This window comes from Centroberyx gerrardi, chromosome 9, assembly GCF_048128805.1.
Source record: "Centroberyx gerrardi isolate f3 chromosome 9, fCenGer3.hap1.cur.20231027, whole genome shotgun sequence".
Classification (NCBI taxonomy): Eukaryota; Metazoa; Chordata; class Actinopteri; order Beryciformes; family Berycidae; genus Centroberyx; species Centroberyx gerrardi.
This window is the reverse complement of record NC_136005.1, coordinates 8,636,613-8,656,189: the sequence shown is the minus strand read 5'-3', so window position 1 is coordinate 8,656,189 and position 19,577 is coordinate 8,636,613. Positions and strand designations below refer to the sequence as shown.

Below are 19,577 nucleotides of genomic sequence, written 5' to 3'. Positions count from 1 at the left end.
CAGCAGCCTCAATATGCTTTAAAAAGAAAATAATTATGAAACATTACTGCACATCATTATAGGTTCAGGCAAATATCTTTCTAGCCTTTATAACCATAGTAGGTTAGACTGGTATATTGGTTTGATAACAATATGACAATATTACAATATGACAATAATATCGGCTCAATATATTTAGCCGATATTGGCCTTCTGTTGAATATCAGATATCAGGGAAGGATATTCTTCCCTGACCATAGCTGCAACCTGCAATGCAATTTTACTTTTATTTTTTCACTGAATTGTTCAATAATGTTTTTTGTGAATTAAGTCTTCATTTAAAGGCAGTAATGCAAGTTTCCCTACCACTGAATCGGTATTCAGAATTTCATTAGTCTGAGTTTTAATGGAGAGTTTTAGTGTCACATGATGATGTAAATGCTGTTTAAGAGGCTTCTCCTTCCTGCCAAGAATAAATTCTAGTAGAAACACTGAATCCTTGTATTGTTTGGCCTGAAAATGGTCAAATTTAAAGATACCAAATATCAGCACAAACATCAGCTATCAGCACCTTCAATACAAAAATATTGGTATTGACATCAGCTTTCAAAAACCCATATTGGTCAAACCCTAAACCACAGTGTTGTAATCTCAATGCTTCATGCACTGCAGCCTCACCCTGTATAGTCAGCAGCGCCCGGCTCTGCATGGTGCCAACATCACATGTGTAAACATCCGAGTCTGATTTCTCCAGACTGGTGATGGTCAGCGACAGCACCACACCCTTCTGCCTCATGACATACTTCCTACCAGACCGCAGCTCCACCATGCCCTTCAGCCAGGCCACCCGCTTGGCTGGCCGCCTGGTCTCACACTCCAGGGTCACTTTACCCTTTTCCTCTGCTCGTGTGTCCCGTAACTCCTGCGCAAATGTGTGCTGGAGCTCTGCAAGGGATAATAAAGTAAAAAAAAACTGCACAGTTACTATTGCAGTCACCAATCCACACTGTATAATCGTATATTTCGCAGCTTATCCCACTCTAAACTCCAGAGCAGCACTGATTTGCACAATGTACTATCACACCGGACTGCAGCATAGAACACTATATTGCATTGTTAACCGCTATGAGCTAACATCAAGGTAATCAAGAATATCTAGTACAAGACAGCATAGCTAATTAGTACTTTGAGGCAAAATATTCAAACATTTGTTTTAAAGTGACTTTTATTTTGAAGGCCTCTCGCAGTCTCCTACCTCTGATCTCTAGCTTGGCACGGGTGGCGATGCCATCGGCCTCGCAGCAGTACTCCCCAGAGTCTCTGATGGTGGTATTCTTGATTACCAGCCGCACCAGGTTCTTCTCCACACTTATCTCGTACTTGGGGCTCTGCCTGATCAGATGGCCGTTCTTCAGCCAACGGATGGTGGCTTCTGGTTTGGTGATCTCGCAGCTCAGCTCCGCGTCCTCGCCCGGCACCGCCTTGACATTCAGCAGGTCCCTGAAGACATGCACCGGCTTCTCTACAGTGGGGAAATACACATTGACATTGTTCTCATTCATTCATATTCATTCACCTGAATCCCATCGCCACTGGGGCCACCACAACTAAAAATGTAGGCACTCATGGTACCGTAAGCCCATTTAAAAGTGTCTACCAAATAATGTTATATTACATAATGAACAGACAGATATAGACACAGACATCCCCACATACACACACATAGATATGAATTGGTAACTACCCCTTTAGCCTGAGTGAGCCAGCTATTCACCTTTAACAAAGAGCATTGTCCTGCAGCTGAGGTCTTTGATTGTGAAGACCACATCTCCAGCATCAGACAGGATAGCATCTCTGATGGTCATCTTGTACCTGCGGCCATTGGTGAGGGCCTGCATACGGCTGTTGGTGACTATCAGCTGGCCATTGATGGTCCAGGAAGGCTCCTCAATGAGGTCATGAGAGAGGAGGCACTCAAAAGAGCAGCATTCGCCCTCCAGGACAGAGGCTGTCTTCATACGCTGGGCTATGGTGATGTGCAAGTCTGTAGATTGATAAATCATTAAATACAACTTCTTAATTGTACCACCTATGCAGCAGCTCACAAAGCTAATAAGTAAAAACACACTGAGGGCCATTTAATGACAGAGCGATGGAAAATTGTAGTCTACATTTTAAGAGCGCCATATGCCAGTTTTATTTTGCCTACTACCCACCATGCACAGTAACTTTAGCCTTGGTCTGACTGGTGCCCAGGTCACAGGTGTACTGTCCAGCGTCATCCTTGCTCAGACAATGGACGATCAGGGCCATGGACTTCCCGTAGTGGAGCAGCTCATGTTGATCACTGGGGGTCAGGACTATACCATCCTTCCTCCAGACAGGGGTCACCGTCTCCTTGGAAGCTTCACACTGCAGACAGACTTCCCCTTGTTCTTCTCCTGCCGCATCCTCCAGAGACCTGAGGAACACCGCCGGGCGCTCTGGAGGCACAGAGTAACAGTTTCAGAAACATCTTCATGTATCTCACTAGTAAACAAATAAAAATAACCAAACATTGAAGAAAAACAACTTCATCATCAGAACTATTCCAAAGCACCCACATTAGGATCAACCTATTTCATAAAACAGTTATTCCCAAGTCATTTTAACATGGCTGACCTTTGACCTCAAGGGTGGTCGTCTCGGTAACAAGGCCCGCTTTGAAGGTGACCCTGCTCTGCTGTGGGCGGAGACTCTTGATGGTGAGGCTGTGCATGGTGCCCATGTGCTGGATCCTGCTGATGGCATTGGAATAGAGGCGGACGTTGTTAAGGAGCCACTCCACATTGGCTACCACATAGTTCAGCTCACATGAGAATGTGGCGTTGCCATCCTCCTCAATTTCCACTGGTTCAAGGTGTTTGACTAACTTCAGCCTTCGTACTGCAACAAAAAGACAATTAATTATGCCAAGGTTGAACATGATAATCAGCTGACCCAACATAAAGATATAAAAAATTGCTGAATATCCGCATTCCACTTTGAGCTTTGTGTTTATACAGCAAGTATTAGTACAACTCGGTTTTTCTCACCTTCTACCGTAACCTGTGCCGTGCTCTGTGACCCTCCAGCCATGCAGCGGTACTGCCCTCCGTCCATCCCCGTCAGGCCGTGAATGGTAATTTCTGCTCGCTTCCCCTCTCTCCTCATGCTGTACTTGTTGGAGGTCTTCAGAGCCGTACGACCTTTAAACCAGCGCACCACCCTGGGAGAGGGGGCAAACTCGCAGCTCAGAGTCACAGAGCTGTTCTCCTTCACCTCCACATCGTCCATGTGGTGGACAACCCGAAGAGGGCGTTCTAGAGGGGGCAGATACAAAAACCAGCTTAATGAGACAATACTAGAATACTATAAAAGTTCAACATTCATTCACTCTACCCACTTAATCCTTTTCAGGGTTGCGGGGGACTGGAGTCTATACCACCATGCATACAGAAGAACTAAGAGCTTCCAGTCCACCTAAATTGCATGTCTTTGGAAAAAAAACCCACAAAAACAGGGAGAACATGCAAACTCCACACAGAGAGAGCTGGGAATCGAACCCAGGTCATTCTTGCTGTGAGGTGACAGTGTTTGTTATTCTACAAAAACAGACATTTCCCCCCAAAAAACGTCCTTTTTCGGTTGTTTAATGAGTTTTAAAGTTACAGGTGCACAAGATTAAGAAAAATGCAATCCTATGACATCATCCAATTACACTGCCTGGGGTTCCCCTCTAATATTCAAAGGAGGGCTGGCACCTCACCCTTGACAGTAAGCTGAGCAGTGGAGCGGCTCTTGCCAGCAATGAAGAGCACGGGCCCGGACATGGAGCTGTCTGTGGAGGTGAGGTCGAGGCTGTGCAGGGTGCCCTCCCTGTCGATCATCACCGCGGGGCCGGGCTCCAGCACCTCCCCGCTCAGCGTCCACCTGGGGGGCCGCCCCGACTTCAGGCTGGTCTCCACCTGGAACTGAGCTGGCTCTGGCTCCATCACCTCCACCGAGCTCATCCCCCGCACTATGCTGATAGCCTGCTCTGCATCCACAGCCAGAACACACGTTACTACCACTGACACAACTACTGACTCATAATATTAGACATTAGATAACAAAAATGGACCATTGTTGATTTGATGTATATTGTGCACATTAGTGAGAAATTTGGGGCTTTACAAGTATCTTCTCTCATCTTATTAGAGTTATGTATGATAGTATAAGGATTTTTCAAGTGTGGTTACATGAAAATCTAAAGCACATGTTGAAAATAATAGATTTAACATAGTGATTGATTGAATTCCTATGAGAGTGAGCATCTCACCCTCCACCAGAAGCTGACAAGTGGTTTTGTCATCCCCTGCATCGCAGGTGTAGGTGTCCTCGTCTGAGGAGCAAACGTCATCGATGGTCAGCTGCCTGTAGATGTCCTGGCTGATTAGTTGGTACTTCTTACCAGGCAGGAGCTCCCTCCTGTTCTTGAACCATCTGACCTGAGCGTTGGGCCGCGACACCTGGCACTCCAGCAAACCCCGGTGGCGATACATGGCTATCTTGACCCTCAGAGGACGCACTATTTGGACTGGTAGCTCTGAAGGAGGAAGGAACAGGCTTTTTGGCAATGATACACATGTGAAAGTTTTTCTCAGAACTTACTTTGGGCACATAGCCATTTTGTTCCAAGGAAAACATTTAAACAGATTTTTGATCCTGTGCCTCTCTTTGTTGATAGTTGCTTGGACCTTTGCCCATCCACAGTACATTGCCAAAAATACTGTCTAATGTATCACCAATCTTGCAATTACAGTTAATTCAATTCAATCAATTCATGCTAACCAAGAGGCTGATTACCTGTGTGCTATCCCTTAAAAGTTTCAGTTAGAAGACAGAATAATGTGAGCTAGCCTGTAGGTTCTGTTTTTTAAGCATATTTTGCGGGACGTCACACAGCTTTGGTAAAGACTGGTGGATGCAAGCCAGATGTGAAGTAGAAAGTCTGGTGGCTCACCTTTTACTGTGAGAGTTGCATAGGATGAGACTCGTTCTGCAGTGAATCTGATCTCTCCAGCATGCTCTGGCCTGACTGACCTGAAGGAGAGGGTGTGTGTTTTACCTGCAATCAGATCAAGGCAAAATATTTTTAGTGTAACCACACTCTTCTACTGCTGACCACTAAGCAGCTCCATTGAACCAATAAACACTTAATGCCTTCCTCAGGAGCACCTTGACCATAGGCTTTTGGAGAGGATGAATGTACTAAGAACATGACGACTACCCAAAGCTTGAGGTAATATGGTAAAGAAAATAATAGGTATAAGATTAACACCAAAAAAGAAAAATGACACCAAAACATTCATCATATTAATATTATACACTTTAGCTTCAGAAAAGCCCATGTGGGTGCGGACTGACCCTGGTTTCTGATCTTGATGTTGTCCCCAGGTCGGATCCTGCTGTCGTCTCTGTACCAACGGCCGTCCAAATCCACCTGGTTGACCTCGCACAGGAAGCTCACGGTCTGACGCTCCATCGTGTCAACATCCTCCAGCTCCTTCACTATGTGGATGTCTCTGGCTGGCAGAGGATGACAGGAGGACACACAGAAAAAAGGGACCAAACCATGACTGTGAACTCAATCAAGGGCTGTAGTATTCAAGTCTGGTCTTGATTTTGAGACTGGTCCCGAGTCCAGATTTCAGTGGTCTTGGACTTGTTGGATTAAGACTTTGGGAACTTCAAAGCAAATTTTCCAATGTTAACAAATGTTGATTTTTCAGTGACAATTATTTGGAGTTGACAAGTGTTGATTGGAGTGTTGTTTGTTCACTCATAGAGCTGATATGGCTCTGGGACAGGTGTTCAAAACTATCAAAAGTGTTAAATTAACTCTGATGGGTGGGGACTTTAACAATGGTATAGTGTTGATTTGTACACGTTAACACTGATGATTTTGCTGCGTTGGATGGTATTGGACTCTAGGATTTTTACTCCATTCTCCATTTTACATATTAAATTGGTTATTGCACAAAATCCTTACCTGAAATAGTATGACTGAAATGGAATCAGATGGTAATTATCCCATCAATTGAATGCTGTGGCCTCGATTTACTCAAGTCTTAGTCTTGGACCTGGACCTGACCAGGTCTTGACTGCAGCCTTGTCTGCAGTACCTGCTTACCTGTGACGATGAGTCTGCCTGAGGTCTGGATGCCGTTGGCCTGAAAAGAGAACAGGCCAGCGTCTCCCAAAGCCACCCTGGTCAGGATGAGGGTGTGTCTCTTCCCGTGGGTGCTGATGCGACAGTTGGGCTTGGACTTGAGCTGAGCCCCGTCCCGGGTCCACGCACCCTCTATGTAGGCCAGGTTGAGCGTCACCTCGAAGGAGCAGCTCTCACACTCACACACCTCCATGTCCTCCAAGCCCTTCACCACCTGCAGACGGTTCTCTGATACACGTACACGCAAAGACACATACACAGCGTCAGAGAGTCAAAAGCCACTCATTTTACAATAATCTAATTGAAGTCATAGCTGTGTGTATGAAGAACACTTACTTGCAGCCGCTACTATTCCTCCAGTTTTATTGTCTCCCATGGCTGAGCTGGTTGGATGGCCTAACCTGCTCTTGCCAACAAGTTCCTCTTCTCTCAGTGATCGTGGGATCTCTTTTGCTTTCCGCCACGTTACTCTCTAGGGTGACACTAGGCCTGGAACTATAATATGATAAAATATAAATATATCAGGCAATGTCTCTGGCTAACACGATCACTAATGACCTGTCACATCCCTGTCATAAAGGATATCTAATCTTACCAGCTTCCACCAATTAAAAACAATGATTTGGCACCTCATTCACACTTATTAGCATTCAACTGCAGAATCCTCTTCAAATGTCCTTCAGATATTGTGTTTTGTGGAAGAACTGTTGTCAGTAATGTATGCACTGTTTTTGTTTTGAGCACGGCAAGACAAATTCCTCTCAGGCTATATTCTTACAAACAATCTCTTTCAAAATGGCAACTTGGGCCCTTGGAAACTCTTTGGTCTATCAAGATGGAGACACATGCATCATTCTTATCTGGTTGATCCCAGTTTTGGCATGCCAGTCCTCCTCCGTAATGAAGAGCAGAGTAATCTCTGTCACCTCACTTGGCTGAGCTCAGCACCACCAATATAGACTCAGCTGTGGTGCCTCCTCCTCCATCAGGCTGCATGCACCAAACTCAGAGTTGGAGGAAGCTTCCAAAAGCAAACAATAGGCTAAATGAGAACTGCCAATCACCGAACTGATTGATATGACATTTGAGAATATGAAACACTTTTGAGAGGCTGGCTCCTCCCGTGACCATCAGGATGACGTTTTCTAATTATTTCAAAGGGGAGGGACATCCTACATCATTACCTCACCTTGTGTGTCATTTCATCATGCGTCATACAGCAACACTGCATTTGCAAACAATTATCCAGATTACCTCCAGAGGAATGATATGATGTGATGCATGTCCAATAAGATAATTTCCAAGAAGGCCAGTAAAATGACTTAATCTCACCACAGTAAAACAATCCCTCTACAATGAGTTGAGCAAACTCAAAACAGCTAATCAACAAGTGAAATACACACATCAAGACCTTTTACTTATATTTCAAATTAAATGTTTTAATAAAATTTTACAAAATTTGATTTAAAGAATGTTCCATAAGGACCATGTTCCATAGTTATAGTTATGTCCCACCAGTTCTGCTAAGGTATACAATCATAAGAAATAACGATTAAAGATACAAAAATACCAAAACACCAACATAATACAGGAACATACTAGACCACCTGCAGTGATGTACCCACCTTGAACTTGGACAGCTGTATTCTAGGAAAGCTATCTCCTTGCATGTCCTCTTTCCGTATTGATAAACCGCTTTCACCTGGACAAAAAGCTGGAAAAAACATCCACCATTGCAACAGATCTGTCCGAGCCTTGTCTTGTTTCTCACAAATCCTTTAAGATTAACAACAAAAGTTTGGCCAGAGGAGAGCATGCCCAGGTTAGCGGGCTGTGTCCCGGTCCCCGGAGCAGACAGCCTATAGCGCTTTCTCTTTTTTTCCTGCATGGATGAAGCCTGGTGCTGAACAGCTGACATATCTCTCCACGCACACTAGCCTCCAAAATAGCCTTCTGTCATTATGAGGGCCAAGATAGCCTTGGCTTTAATGGTGTGAGGCAACTCATGTCCAGCATCAATGGAACTATCACCAACAACACAATTATACAGCATATTATAGTCTAAACATGTTTTGATGATTTTCCAATTTGTATGAATGAGTTAGGGACAGGCTCAGTGCAAAGTGTAGGCCTACATCTAAGGCATTTTCTCATGTTTGATGAGACTGTCGCAATCAGTGAAAGTTTACTTTATTGCAAATGACCTTCAGTTTGGACCCAGGTATAAAACATCCAAGGGATGTAGCTGAGTGCATTAAATAATTTGCGTCATCTGCAGCTAAATGTGTTGTGATGTATTCACTTTGACTGCAGTTCTTTGACCCACAATTATCTCAAAAACCTTTCTTATTTTACTACCAGGTTAATCCCATTGAGATCAAAGATCTCTCTCACCAAGGGGACCCGGCCAAGACAGCAGCAGCACATTCTGCTCACTAAAGATGACTGATGTGGTTTAATCATGCGCTGTTTGCAATGCTGACCCGTATCTGTCAGTCTGCTAAGCCTCAAGTTAGAGAGATCAAACGTCATGGACCTCCATAGGGAGTTTCCACTGCAGCCACAGTTGAAAGGTCACCAGAGATTAAGTGATATTAAGCTCCGTTTCACTGGGCCATCACCCATGAGTCCACACATGAAATTATGGGACCTGTCCCTTCACACATATACGCACACAGAAACACACATATTCTCTCTTCAGTAACACCTGATCTGAATTCCCTTGTCAGATCTATTATAGGTATTATAGTCAGTGATAATTTGGTTCGCAATTGTATACCCATAATGACCGAGCTCTCAATAACAGGGGCTCAAAGGATAATAGCTGAAAAACATACAAAAACATTAAATAATAACACAGCAGTCATGCATTGCAAATGATCATTCCACTTAAAGAGCTGTCTAATGCCAACCCACCCCCCTCTTGCTCCTCCTACTCCAAGTTACCTTGGGTATCTTGTGGTCAGGCAGCATTGGACGTTTATACAGGTTTTAATTTGTGGTGGTTCCCTGGTCCAGACAGCCAGACGGGACAAAGCCAGCGCTCCCCAGCATTGTTTCCCCCTCTGTTTGACAGACAGGGCCATGTGCCACTGAGTCCCACTAAGTCCAGTGAAACTCTATCGACAGGATAATCTCTGTGCCATCCTGCTGGTGCAGAAAAAACAACTCATCATCACTGAGACTGGAATGGCGGCCTACAGTAGCAAAGCAATCTCACTTTTCAGATTTCTATCACCCCATTTCTTACAAAGCCTTAAACATTTTTCTGGGGGATATGGGTGGGAAGGGATAGACAATCTATTTACCTGAACACCTTTGGTTATGTATAACAAAACTTCTAGCAATTTATTCTATCATATTTTTAGTGTTGTATGTTTTTTTTGGAATGATAATTTCTAAACAGGATGTTCTATCTCCGGGGGGCCAAATCAGATAAGAGAAAAGCCTACGAAAAGCCCCAAATCATGTCCCTGGATCATCAAGATGACCAGCAGATCAACTTCAGATCCTGCTTAAAAGGTGGGACCTTACGTGTGCAGCATCCTATTGATGGTGCAAGGAGGCTAAGAATAGAGTAATGCTAAAGGAACCGAGGCAATGTGAGGATGTGTTGAGTGAATTTAGAACTCGACAAAACAGCTGAACACTCCACCTAAGCCTCTGGGTCCTTGTTTGGAAACACTCTCCCTGTGTCTCACATTTCCTGTGGTCCAGGCCCTCCACACCTGACAGCGGTCTTAACAAGGGAATCTAGGTCTCTTCAATGCATAAATCCTATCACAACCATGTCAGTGCATACAGTAGCCATAGGATTATGAGCCCTAAGGATATACTGCAGGCTAGGTAACCTAAAATGCAGCTTGATCAAGGTTTTTGGTAGATTGAGTAAACTAAAACAAGCTACTATTTCATTGATATGTCAATAACATCACCATCACCACAACCCAGATTCATACCCAAGCAGCCACAGCCCTACAGTGGAATAAGATTAGATGCCCTTGACTGAAGTCAATGTAACAGCCAACCAGTCTTGGCAAGTCTAATTACGGTGTGGCCTTGGGTCAGACAACTGTACCCATAAGAGTCGGCTGCACAACAGAGCCGGGCCACTGAATTTCTATCAATTGATATTCAGACTGTTTGGCCGGCTGTGTATGGGTGTCTATGATGGGTTAACTTATTGGGGTAAGAAACTTCAGCAGCGATCAGTAGTCCAGTAGATCAACCCTAACCCTAAAAGAGGACCACATTGGAAATACGTTTTTGAAAGTTTGTGTTATCCTCGACGATTTTAATTAATGCGTGACTTATGGCTGTGCATTATTTTTGATTATCAAATAAACAAACAAAACAAACAAACCTTAACCCTAAACATAAATGCAGGATGTAGTACATAAATATGACAACCTCAAATTATAACTTGAAAACTAAACACAATGCAGAGAGAGATTAGTTTTATGAGAAAAACACAACCAAATTGTCATTCTTTGGAAAAAATGATACCGATGGCCAATTTAGAACTGTATATACTGTATATATACGATGGTCACGAGACGGGGGTTAGCACTGTCCCATATAGACTGTCCCCAGTCCCATATGGAATGTAAGAGCTGTGGCCTTAGATCTCCTCTAATGGGGTTTTAGTTACAGGACCAGGATGCTTTCGTCAGCATATTTTCCACCATCACAGCACTAGTGCTAGCTTGTCACTCTGACTGTATCCTCCATAAAGAATGACGCCCCTGCTCTCTAGGGGTGGAAAACCCCACCAACACCTAACTGGCGACCATTATTAAGTAGAAGCAAATCACACTATAGAAAGTTTATTTTTGTTTATTTATTTATTTTTGCAGGGAATAAATAGGGTAGCATACACTTCACCAGAAGCCACTTCAATGAAAAGCTTTAATCTGAATGTTCAAGTTCATTCCATTGTGGTATAAATATGATGACACTTATTTTTTCCCTTTTTTCTTCTTTGCGTCCTTGCCTTTAACCGGTGCCTCCTCTTCTTCCTTTCCTGTGGCGGCCTTAATCCGCTTCTTTCCCAGGGGAGTCTTTGCATACCAGTTCTGGTGATAAACATGAAAACAGACAAAATCAACGATAAAAGCACAAAAAAATGGTAACACTTTATTTGAATAGTCCAGTGTTGATACTCAACTAACTATCAGGTGACAAAAAGTTGATGTTTAGTAGGAGTATCACTTGAATCTCTAGACTTTTTAGTGATACATTATAGTCAGTTGATCGTAACATTGGGCTATCCAAATGTGTGACTACAAAATTAATTCATTCACATTAATTAAAATCAAGTAACACTAAAACAGTCACAAACTTGAAAATAACAAAGAAATAAATAGGACATATCCACTATACTTTAAGGGCCTCTTCCTCATCCTGAAACACAGGGTCGATCTTGGCCAGCGGAGCGACAAACTCAGCAGCAGTCAGTGGCCTCTTCGCCTGCTGCAGGATGCGGCGCTCGGTCAGAATACCGTGGATCACCTGGACCATGTGACCCGGGGTGTAGCCGTCCGAAATCTTGGCCAAGGAGCTGAGGTCCAGGGCTTTGGTTACCTCACCTCCGTTCTTTTTGATCAGTTGCTTCCACATGACTGAAGACGAACGGAGTCAAAGGTCATTTGGCATACCAACAGAATCGTTATTCATGATTTGTCGATGTGAGCACAGAGGCATCAAAACTAAACTTTGCCTCAAAATGAGTCCATTCTTACTGTATCTTGAGCCGTAGTCGGGTCTCGGGATGAGGATGATTTTGCTGTACACCTTACACAGTGACTTGATATCAGCACTTAGTGGGTCCTCAGCTGTTCCCACCACTAGAACGCGATCCTCCCCTTTGATCAACTTGAGGACCTTGGGCAAGTCTTTCTTCAAGCGTTTGGGATCTAACTGGGTACACAACGCACAATGTTTTCAATTATCACGTCTACTTTGATAACTGTAAAATTGATACAACATGGTAAAATTGCCTTTCAGTCTTTATCCTGTTCAGGAATACCTCTTTTTCTTCCTTGGGAACTTTCTTGTAGAACATTTTCTCTGCATCTCCAATCCATATCACTGAAGGTTGCATCAATCTCGCAACCTGAACAGAGACGATTATGAAAGGACTGGGTTTTTACTTTCTGGTCAAGAAAATCTAAATGTGGCCTGAAACGTCTTCTGCTTTTTTATTTCACATGAGCACTTTTTTTTTACCACCTTTGTCACCTAATGAATGAAGAAATTTTTGCATTGATCTCAGCATATTGAGTGTCCTTTGAGGCTGTCTGTCTCTGCCCAGTTGGTGTGCAGGACATTGCTCTACCTTTAGATGTTCTTGTTACTTTTCAACCGACGCACCCAAGGTAACTTTTGATTGAACGTTTGGATTGTTTGAGGCGCAGTTTGAGAGTTTCCGGTGTTCCTTTCGAACCACAAAGTAAACAAGAGGCACTTCAGCTGCCTAATGTCCCGCCATAATCACCATTATATATTAACATAAACAGTTATGCTAATATGGTCATTACTTAAGCTAATTAATGCATTAATTAGCAAATATTATCAACGTATTTGTCTTCACATAACACATGGGTGGTATTAATATGAACTCCATATCTAAACATTAAGGAGTTATAGCAGTTGCAAGAAGATCCGTTTTTCCTATGCAAGTATGATGCAAGTATGGTGTAAGTATGAGGCTTCTGTCATGTATTGTTTTTGAGTTAGTGTCTTCACAAGAATATGTCTACACACAGACAGACGAACACACACACAGAGATGCCACCATGACGACTGCATGTACCATGGTGGCGGAACATAAAAAATCTCTTTGTCTTCAAAAATCAATGATCAAATTGTTTGTCTACTTAAGGTTAGGGTTAGTCCTAAGGTCTCTAGTGAGGTTAAGGTTACAATTATAAGCAGGGTGAGGTATAGAAGTTCAGGAGACACTCAAAATGAAAGGGGTGGCTGGAGGGATAAGAACCTTGGAGTTACTGCTGCCATCATAAGCTTGCTGAATGCAAAATGTCAGTGGCATTGGGTTGTTTTTGCCTAGATACCAGTGTGTTACCTTAAAGACCATGTGAAGCATCATGGCAAGGCCACTCTTGCCTGGGTATTTTCCTGCTGTATTCAGAGGAGACAGATCAAACAGGTTGGCACCTGTCTCCTGGCAGATGGTATGGACCAACATCTTCTTACCCACACCTGCCGGCCCCGCCAGCAGGATGGCCTTGATCAGAGGAGCCTTCTCATGGATGACCTGGGAGCCTGCAAACAGCACACATCTCATGATCAACAACAACGTCGCTTATGGTGCTCTGTATTGGAAAGCGTATAAGGCAAATCAACTCAATCAAATCAATCAGAATTACCATGAATTCCAATAACCATAGATGTTTTTTTATATATATATATGTATATATATTTGCATTTCTGTTTTATTATATAGTATACAGAGGAGAACAACAGGAAATGATAAAGAGGATGGTGTGCAAGAAAGCGATGGCAATGCAAGCAACATAGCATATGCCTTAGCTTGCTGAGCCACCATCAGGCCCCAGTAGGAACTGAATCACACTCATACCTAAAGGCAAAACCGCATACAGAGATAAGACCTGCCGCACATCGGACAACGACGGCATGGGCTCAATGTCATTTTGCCTCAGTGTGGTCCCAAGGTAGCTATAGTCACCTAGGAACAGGAGGAAACAACTATGAGACCAGTAGTTATTAATCAGCACTCTAAAGGATTTGGGAAAACTGCAGGAAAGGATTTTAAAATCTATGTCCTGATCTAAGAGATTATTGCAGCCATTCACAGTGTTTTGTCAACCAGAAGAGGGCAGCACATCACCACTGAATCAAGTCCAGACTCCTTGAGAGCGTTACACAGCGCTTGTTTGTAACAGTTCTACACTGCATGTCTACACAATCAATTTCAATTGTTTTTATAGTGCTGAAAATCAAATTCAGATCAAAATATCACATATGATTCTGAACATAAGAAGTTCTGAAAGATGGCACACCAATCTGCACAAGCAATATACAGTATCTTACCCAAGTAATCCTGCAGCTTAACATTATTTGTCTGTTTCAACAAGCCCTGTTCCACCAGCTCCTGACACAGAGACTCAAGAGTCCTAGTAGACGTGAATAAATGATGTGATCATGTTCTCCAGCATTTGCATTTCACTAATTAAACTAATGAAATGGATTGCATACATCTCGACACTCTGCTTAAAGTGATATGCTAGTGAAGTGAGTCACACCTCACCTATCAGCCGTCAGATCTTTGTCTTTTTTTTTCCTCTTCCCACTCTTTGATCCTTTCTTTTTCTGGGAAGTAAAATAAATACCATCAGCACACAGCTCAAGGTAATCAATGTAAAACATGACCAAACATCCGAAGCATTATAAAAGATAAGTTGTGGATTTTTGATGTTTTTCTTTTACGTGTTAATACCTTGGCAATTGCTTTGGTTTTGCCACCCTTGTCTTTATCCACAGCTAGCTTCCAGTTAGTCAGCTCCTGTCTCATCAGCTCATCCACCTGAGACAAACAGAGCAGACCGTTGTCAATCAGTTTTAAACACCAGTGACGGAGACATTGAGCTGCTTGGTGATACAACCCACAGAACAGTATCAGATGCCAAATGCATATACCAGAACACTGCGGTTTTCTCAAACTGGGCAGATCAGATCTATTTGGCAGTTTCAATTACAGTATTGGCTCTGATTCTCCATTAAAGCAATCTAAAAAATGTCACTTTCTAGTTGTCTAATTTAATTCAAGTTCTGTGACTAAGCCGTTTATGTGTGTTGTTCAGAATACGTAATGCTTAGCAAACTTTTTGTATTCTGTTTGCCAGCATCACCTGAACTCGAATGTCTGCCTCAATCTCTTTCCTCTTCTCCTCCTTGATCAGCTCGGCCTCGTGCCTCTGGCTGAAGTTTCTGGACTCGCTGCGGTTCTGCCAAACATCTGATGATGACAAACATTCAGTTCAGGCTATAACTTGAACGGGTAAGTATCGCTGTACATGGAGAGGTGGGGATTAGCCAGAAAAAATGAAAAAACACACTTGCGAGGTACATAATCATTCCCAGCTTGCAGATTCCCATCTAAACCACATATTCAGAATCAGAATCAGAATCAGCTTTATTGGCCAAGTATGTACACATACAAGGAATTTGACTCTGGTTTTTCGTCGCTCTCAATGTACTTACACAGAATAAATATATAGCTAAAAACAAGGACAACAAGATGAAGGTAAAACCTAAACATTTAACTACTATGTACAACGTAAACAATACTAGGGCAATAGTGCAATGGTGCAGAGTGCAAAGACGCTGGAATAAATATGAGTTGTTGGTGTAACAGGTTACATTATATACATGAGATATTACACATTACATACATTATACACACATTATATACACAAATCAGATATTGTACAGATGATGATGATGGGGAGGAGGAGCAGGAGGAAATCCCTATTTTTAGATTAACTGAATCTAAATCTCTAATTTGTATTTTTGTTAGCATATCATGATGTTACCAATGTCGACTTCTATAAATTTGGACATCTCCACTCTAAACACTGTAAAATGATAAAAATTAAGAACTTCCTAATACTATCACACATCAAGAGACTTACAGCACTGCTACAAAGTTAGCTGTATCAGTAAAACGCTCGGATGGCCTGTGTGTGTCTAATGCTGATGTAAGCAAAGCTGCTTGTCACCCCAATAACCATAGGGTATCTTGGCCTTTTCTATTAAACTTACCTACAAAGGTTTTGTTTCCCACTTCCAAGTCAGACAGAAAAGCCGAAGGTAGCATCTTCAACCCTGCCTGCTCCTCCTCCTGCGGTTCAGAAGAAAGTTATACGGTTCACTGAGCGCCCAGCATTTTACTGCCCTGCAGGGTAATAGCTGATGATGGTTGATTCGAATAGGCCAAATCACACGTATTCCTTATTTGAGTCAGAACACTTGCGCCATAAGATAAAACAATTTATTGCAAAAAATGTTAATACAGTTGTATTTGGCAGTGTGGCTCCGCTCCCACGATGCTCAGAGAACAAATCTATGCAAGCATGCCACAGATTTGGCTCCGAGCACACAAACCCCCATGGGTGCGTACAGAACAGAGCCTGAGGGACGCATATCACTTAATTAATCTAATATTGACAATAACAACATAACATGAATCTCTGAGTGCTAATACAGGAGGAGTGGTGGCAGCAGAGGCAGCAATGCAACGCAGCAGCATAAGCACATGCAGGAATATCGAGCACCAGATCTGTTTATATGGACCACTTTGTTATCAGTCGAGGTTATATGTGACTGGTGGAAATCTAGATGAGATTAATCAGAATACATAACACAATAAAACACAACTGCATTTAATACAACTGCAAGCCCTTACCTCCTCTCCATCCTTCCCCTTGCCTTTCTTTTCCTTCTTTTCTTCCTTCCCTTTTGGCTTGTTGTTGGCATCCTCCTCTTCCTTTGCAGCAATTTCTTCCATTAACTGAAAAAAAATATGTATACACCCATAAACAAAACTTCATTCTCCTTCTGTGAACTAACTGTAATAGCATGCAGTGAATCGTACTTTTGATTGAGGGTGTAGTGTACCTGTTGAGGGGTTTTTTCAGCAAAGATGAGAGCTGAACCTCCATCCTCTTCATCTGGGTAGTCTGGAAAAGATCCTGTGGCATCACTATTGAACAAATGCACACAAAAGAGGAATAAAAAATAAGTAAAAACACAACTACTTGATTAAATTCACTATTAATATAACTGTGTAAATACTCCACTATTATAACAACAGTCATAACCACCCCCTCTGTGTCATCTTACTGGCATTCGACGAACCACTGCCGGATTTGGTCTTTCATGTTCTCGCTCATGTCAGGCCCCTCCACATCTCGTAGTTTGGTTGTGATAGTCACGATGGACCTCTGGAAGTCCTCCTCGTGCTCCTCCTGTTTAGTCCGTGTGCGAGCTTTATTGGCCTGGGCAGTGGTCGCTGCAGGACAGGGCTGCTGGTGCTTTGGCTCCATGGCCTGAGAGACACGGGGGCAACAACCACATTTAAATGGAAAAAGCCTGCACTCCTTTGTTTGTTCCAGGTTCTCAGAGTGAAAGGACATAAGTGAAAGTTGAGAAAAAAAATCACCTAAGCACACTGGTATTCTTTCTACTTCCCATTTAAGCATGACAACTATAGAAAAAGGATTTCGAGAGGATACAGCATCTGACAGTATACATATTTACAGTGTCCAAACTGCAGTATAGTTCCAAGTATGGACGGCTTTATGAAAAGTCACAGAACAATTTTTACAGTGCAAAATAATTAGTGTAAAGCGATGGCCCATTTGACTCACCATTCCCAGAAAAATCATCTCTTCATCCCGAGCCCTCTTTGTCTTCTTCCTCTGTATGTAACCCCTCCACACCTGCAAATAACATTTAAACACTTTAAACACATCTTTCATCATGATTGTCATATGTCTGTCACATTCTAAAAAAAAAAATCACCATCTAGTGTGAGAGGGAGAGGCACTGCAGTGTTAGGTTGATGATAGGTTACCTTCTGAATGCAGACCACAGCCGACTCAGTGTCAGCTGCCTCTGGGTCTTTGGTCCTCCACTGCCTGTCCATATCCCGATGTATCTCTCCTATCAACTTGGCCCTGAGGCGTCCCTGGCGGGCCCTCTCCGCCACCTGGATGATCTTAATGGCCTCCTCTCGATTCAGGTCTCGGGCCAATACAGGCTGTGGGGAGCGTAAAAAGAAATACACAAACTCATTCATAATGCGTCAAAAGAAACATTCCCATTATGATTAAGAAGACATCTCAATCAAAAACTGTAATCTTCATTGGAATAAATGAATGAATTAATGAACGAATGAATGAATGAAAACTACCATTTATGCTGTTTTCCATTTTGTTTCCATACTTAACTAAGCTGTAGCCAGTCTACAACTCACTTTTGGGCTGTCTGTAACTTCCATCATTTTGAAGATGCTTGTCAGCATTATTGTTCGCTGTTGGAGTTCTTTGCTGCGTTCACTGATGAAATAGCGAGGGATGGGGATCTCAATGTCCGCCTAGGATGAAACCAAAGAAAACAGCTGTTGTAGCGGGCTATGTCATTATGATGAGCCATCCCTGCTAAAGCCAAGGCCTGGTATGGATAAGTGAACGAAATTTTGATCAGTTACTCTCAGTAGTCCAGTTTCATAATATTTCAGCTGGCTACTGAAACTCACAGGTGTGAGCTTCAGGTCCTGGAGGACATCGTCCATGTAGTGGTACTCAGAGAACTCCTTCTCCACCATTTCATTCTTCAGCTCCAACACTCTTCCTATCACGCCATCCAGAATCACCCGAATAACACGCCTCTTCTGAGGGTGGACCACCTGGTCATAGGCTTCCTCCAGCTGTCTGAAGATTTGGATGTAGCGGACGTAAAGGGTGGCCAGACGCTGGAAGAACACCACCCTGTCCCTTTCTGGGCGAGGGGGCTGGGCAGGGAGCTCCTGAGTCAGCAGACTGCTCAGCTCTACCTGGGCATCTGCCCACAGCTTGTTGTATGTACTGCAGCAGAGCAAACAGTCTGATGAGTTCTAGCAGTGTTAATGGATAGTTCAGATCATGGTGAATATGTGATATCAAACTTGTCATTAGTGTTGCCATATATATTCTGGGCCCCTGGTGACTACTAGGCCACCCTGCTGCCAAGTCAAAGATAGGCTATACATGTTATCCATAATTTGGAAAACCCAAAAAGCCTAAATGCAACTTGAAATACCATTTTATATTCATCCTAATCACATTGACATAGCATTAACTCCTGACCAATATGTCTGCTTGTCTCTTATGTTGTGGACTGCTAACTAACAATTGCATGGTCACTACCTAGCTAAGTATCTTTATGTAACACACTTGCATTTTTTTACTTGGCTAGAGAGAGAACGTTTAGTTACAAGAGCTAGCTAATGTTATCCAAAGTTAGCTATAATTGTATTACGTATGTAAAGTATGGCAGTTTTACCTCGGTTTGCTTGCCTAAAACTAAAGTTAACATAAGTTAGCCGCCGGCTAGCATTAGCAAAGCTGTTGCTGTGGTAACTTTACCTTTGCGACATGTCGCTGCAGGCACAGAGAGTGACTTTGTTTTCAGTGTTTCATATCTAGTAAGCAAATAAGTTGTGAGCTTTATCTAACGTTAGATAAAGCATCAAACATAACGGTAGTTCTCAGTGTTGACATTGCTTGTCCGTCTCCATAGTAACGGTAATTCCGGAAGTAACCCATGTGGTTAACAATTAATC

The 19,577-nt window shown here is 42.8% G+C and overlaps 2 protein-coding genes across 2 annotated transcripts in view; both read right to left on the bottom strand.

The window, feature by feature from the left end:
• obscna (obscurin, cytoskeletal calmodulin and titin-interacting RhoGEF a) overlaps positions 1–6,587 on the bottom strand; it is a 45,218-nt gene extending 38,631 nt beyond the window's left edge. Inside the window, exons 1-12 of the mRNA XM_078285643.1 lie at positions 6,548–6,587; positions 6,173–6,439; positions 5,407–5,568; positions 5,003–5,107; positions 4,319–4,585; positions 3,767–4,036; positions 3,054–3,320; positions 2,641–2,904; positions 2,196–2,462; positions 1,754–2,023; positions 1,235–1,501; positions 658–924 (exon numbers count right to left, since the gene is read on the bottom strand). Of these exons, the coding sequence (XP_078141769.1) occupies positions 658–924; positions 1,235–1,501; positions 1,754–2,023; positions 2,196–2,462; positions 2,641–2,904; positions 3,054–3,320; positions 3,767–4,036; positions 4,319–4,585; positions 5,003–5,107; positions 5,407–5,568; positions 6,173–6,439; positions 6,548–6,587 (2,713 nt within the window). The remainder of the gene's footprint in view (positions 1–657; positions 925–1,234; positions 1,502–1,753; positions 2,024–2,195; positions 2,463–2,640; positions 2,905–3,053; positions 3,321–3,766; positions 4,037–4,318; positions 4,586–5,002; positions 5,108–5,406; positions 5,569–6,172; positions 6,440–6,547) is intronic.
• A 4,501-nt stretch (positions 6,588–11,088) lies between these two features.
• On the bottom strand, positions 11,089–19,391 carry LOC139919008 (dynein regulatory complex protein 11). The gene is made up of 19 exons (XM_071908569.2): positions 19,381–19,391; positions 18,513–18,840; positions 18,231–18,350; positions 17,829–18,014; positions 17,623–17,694; positions 17,096–17,301; positions 16,871–16,955; positions 16,659–16,763; positions 16,016–16,094; positions 15,103–15,209; positions 14,691–14,777; positions 14,502–14,563; positions 14,285–14,367; positions 13,812–13,919; positions 13,296–13,495; positions 12,240–12,326; positions 11,953–12,130; positions 11,594–11,832; positions 11,089–11,286 (listed from the first exon to the last, which is right to left on the bottom strand). Exons 1-19 carry the CDS (start codon positions 19,389–19,391, stop codon positions 11,170–11,172), a joined length of 2,460 nt encoding a protein of 819 aa, XP_071764670.1. The 3' UTR covers positions 11,089–11,169.
• Positions 19,392–19,577: the final 186 nt, after the last annotated feature.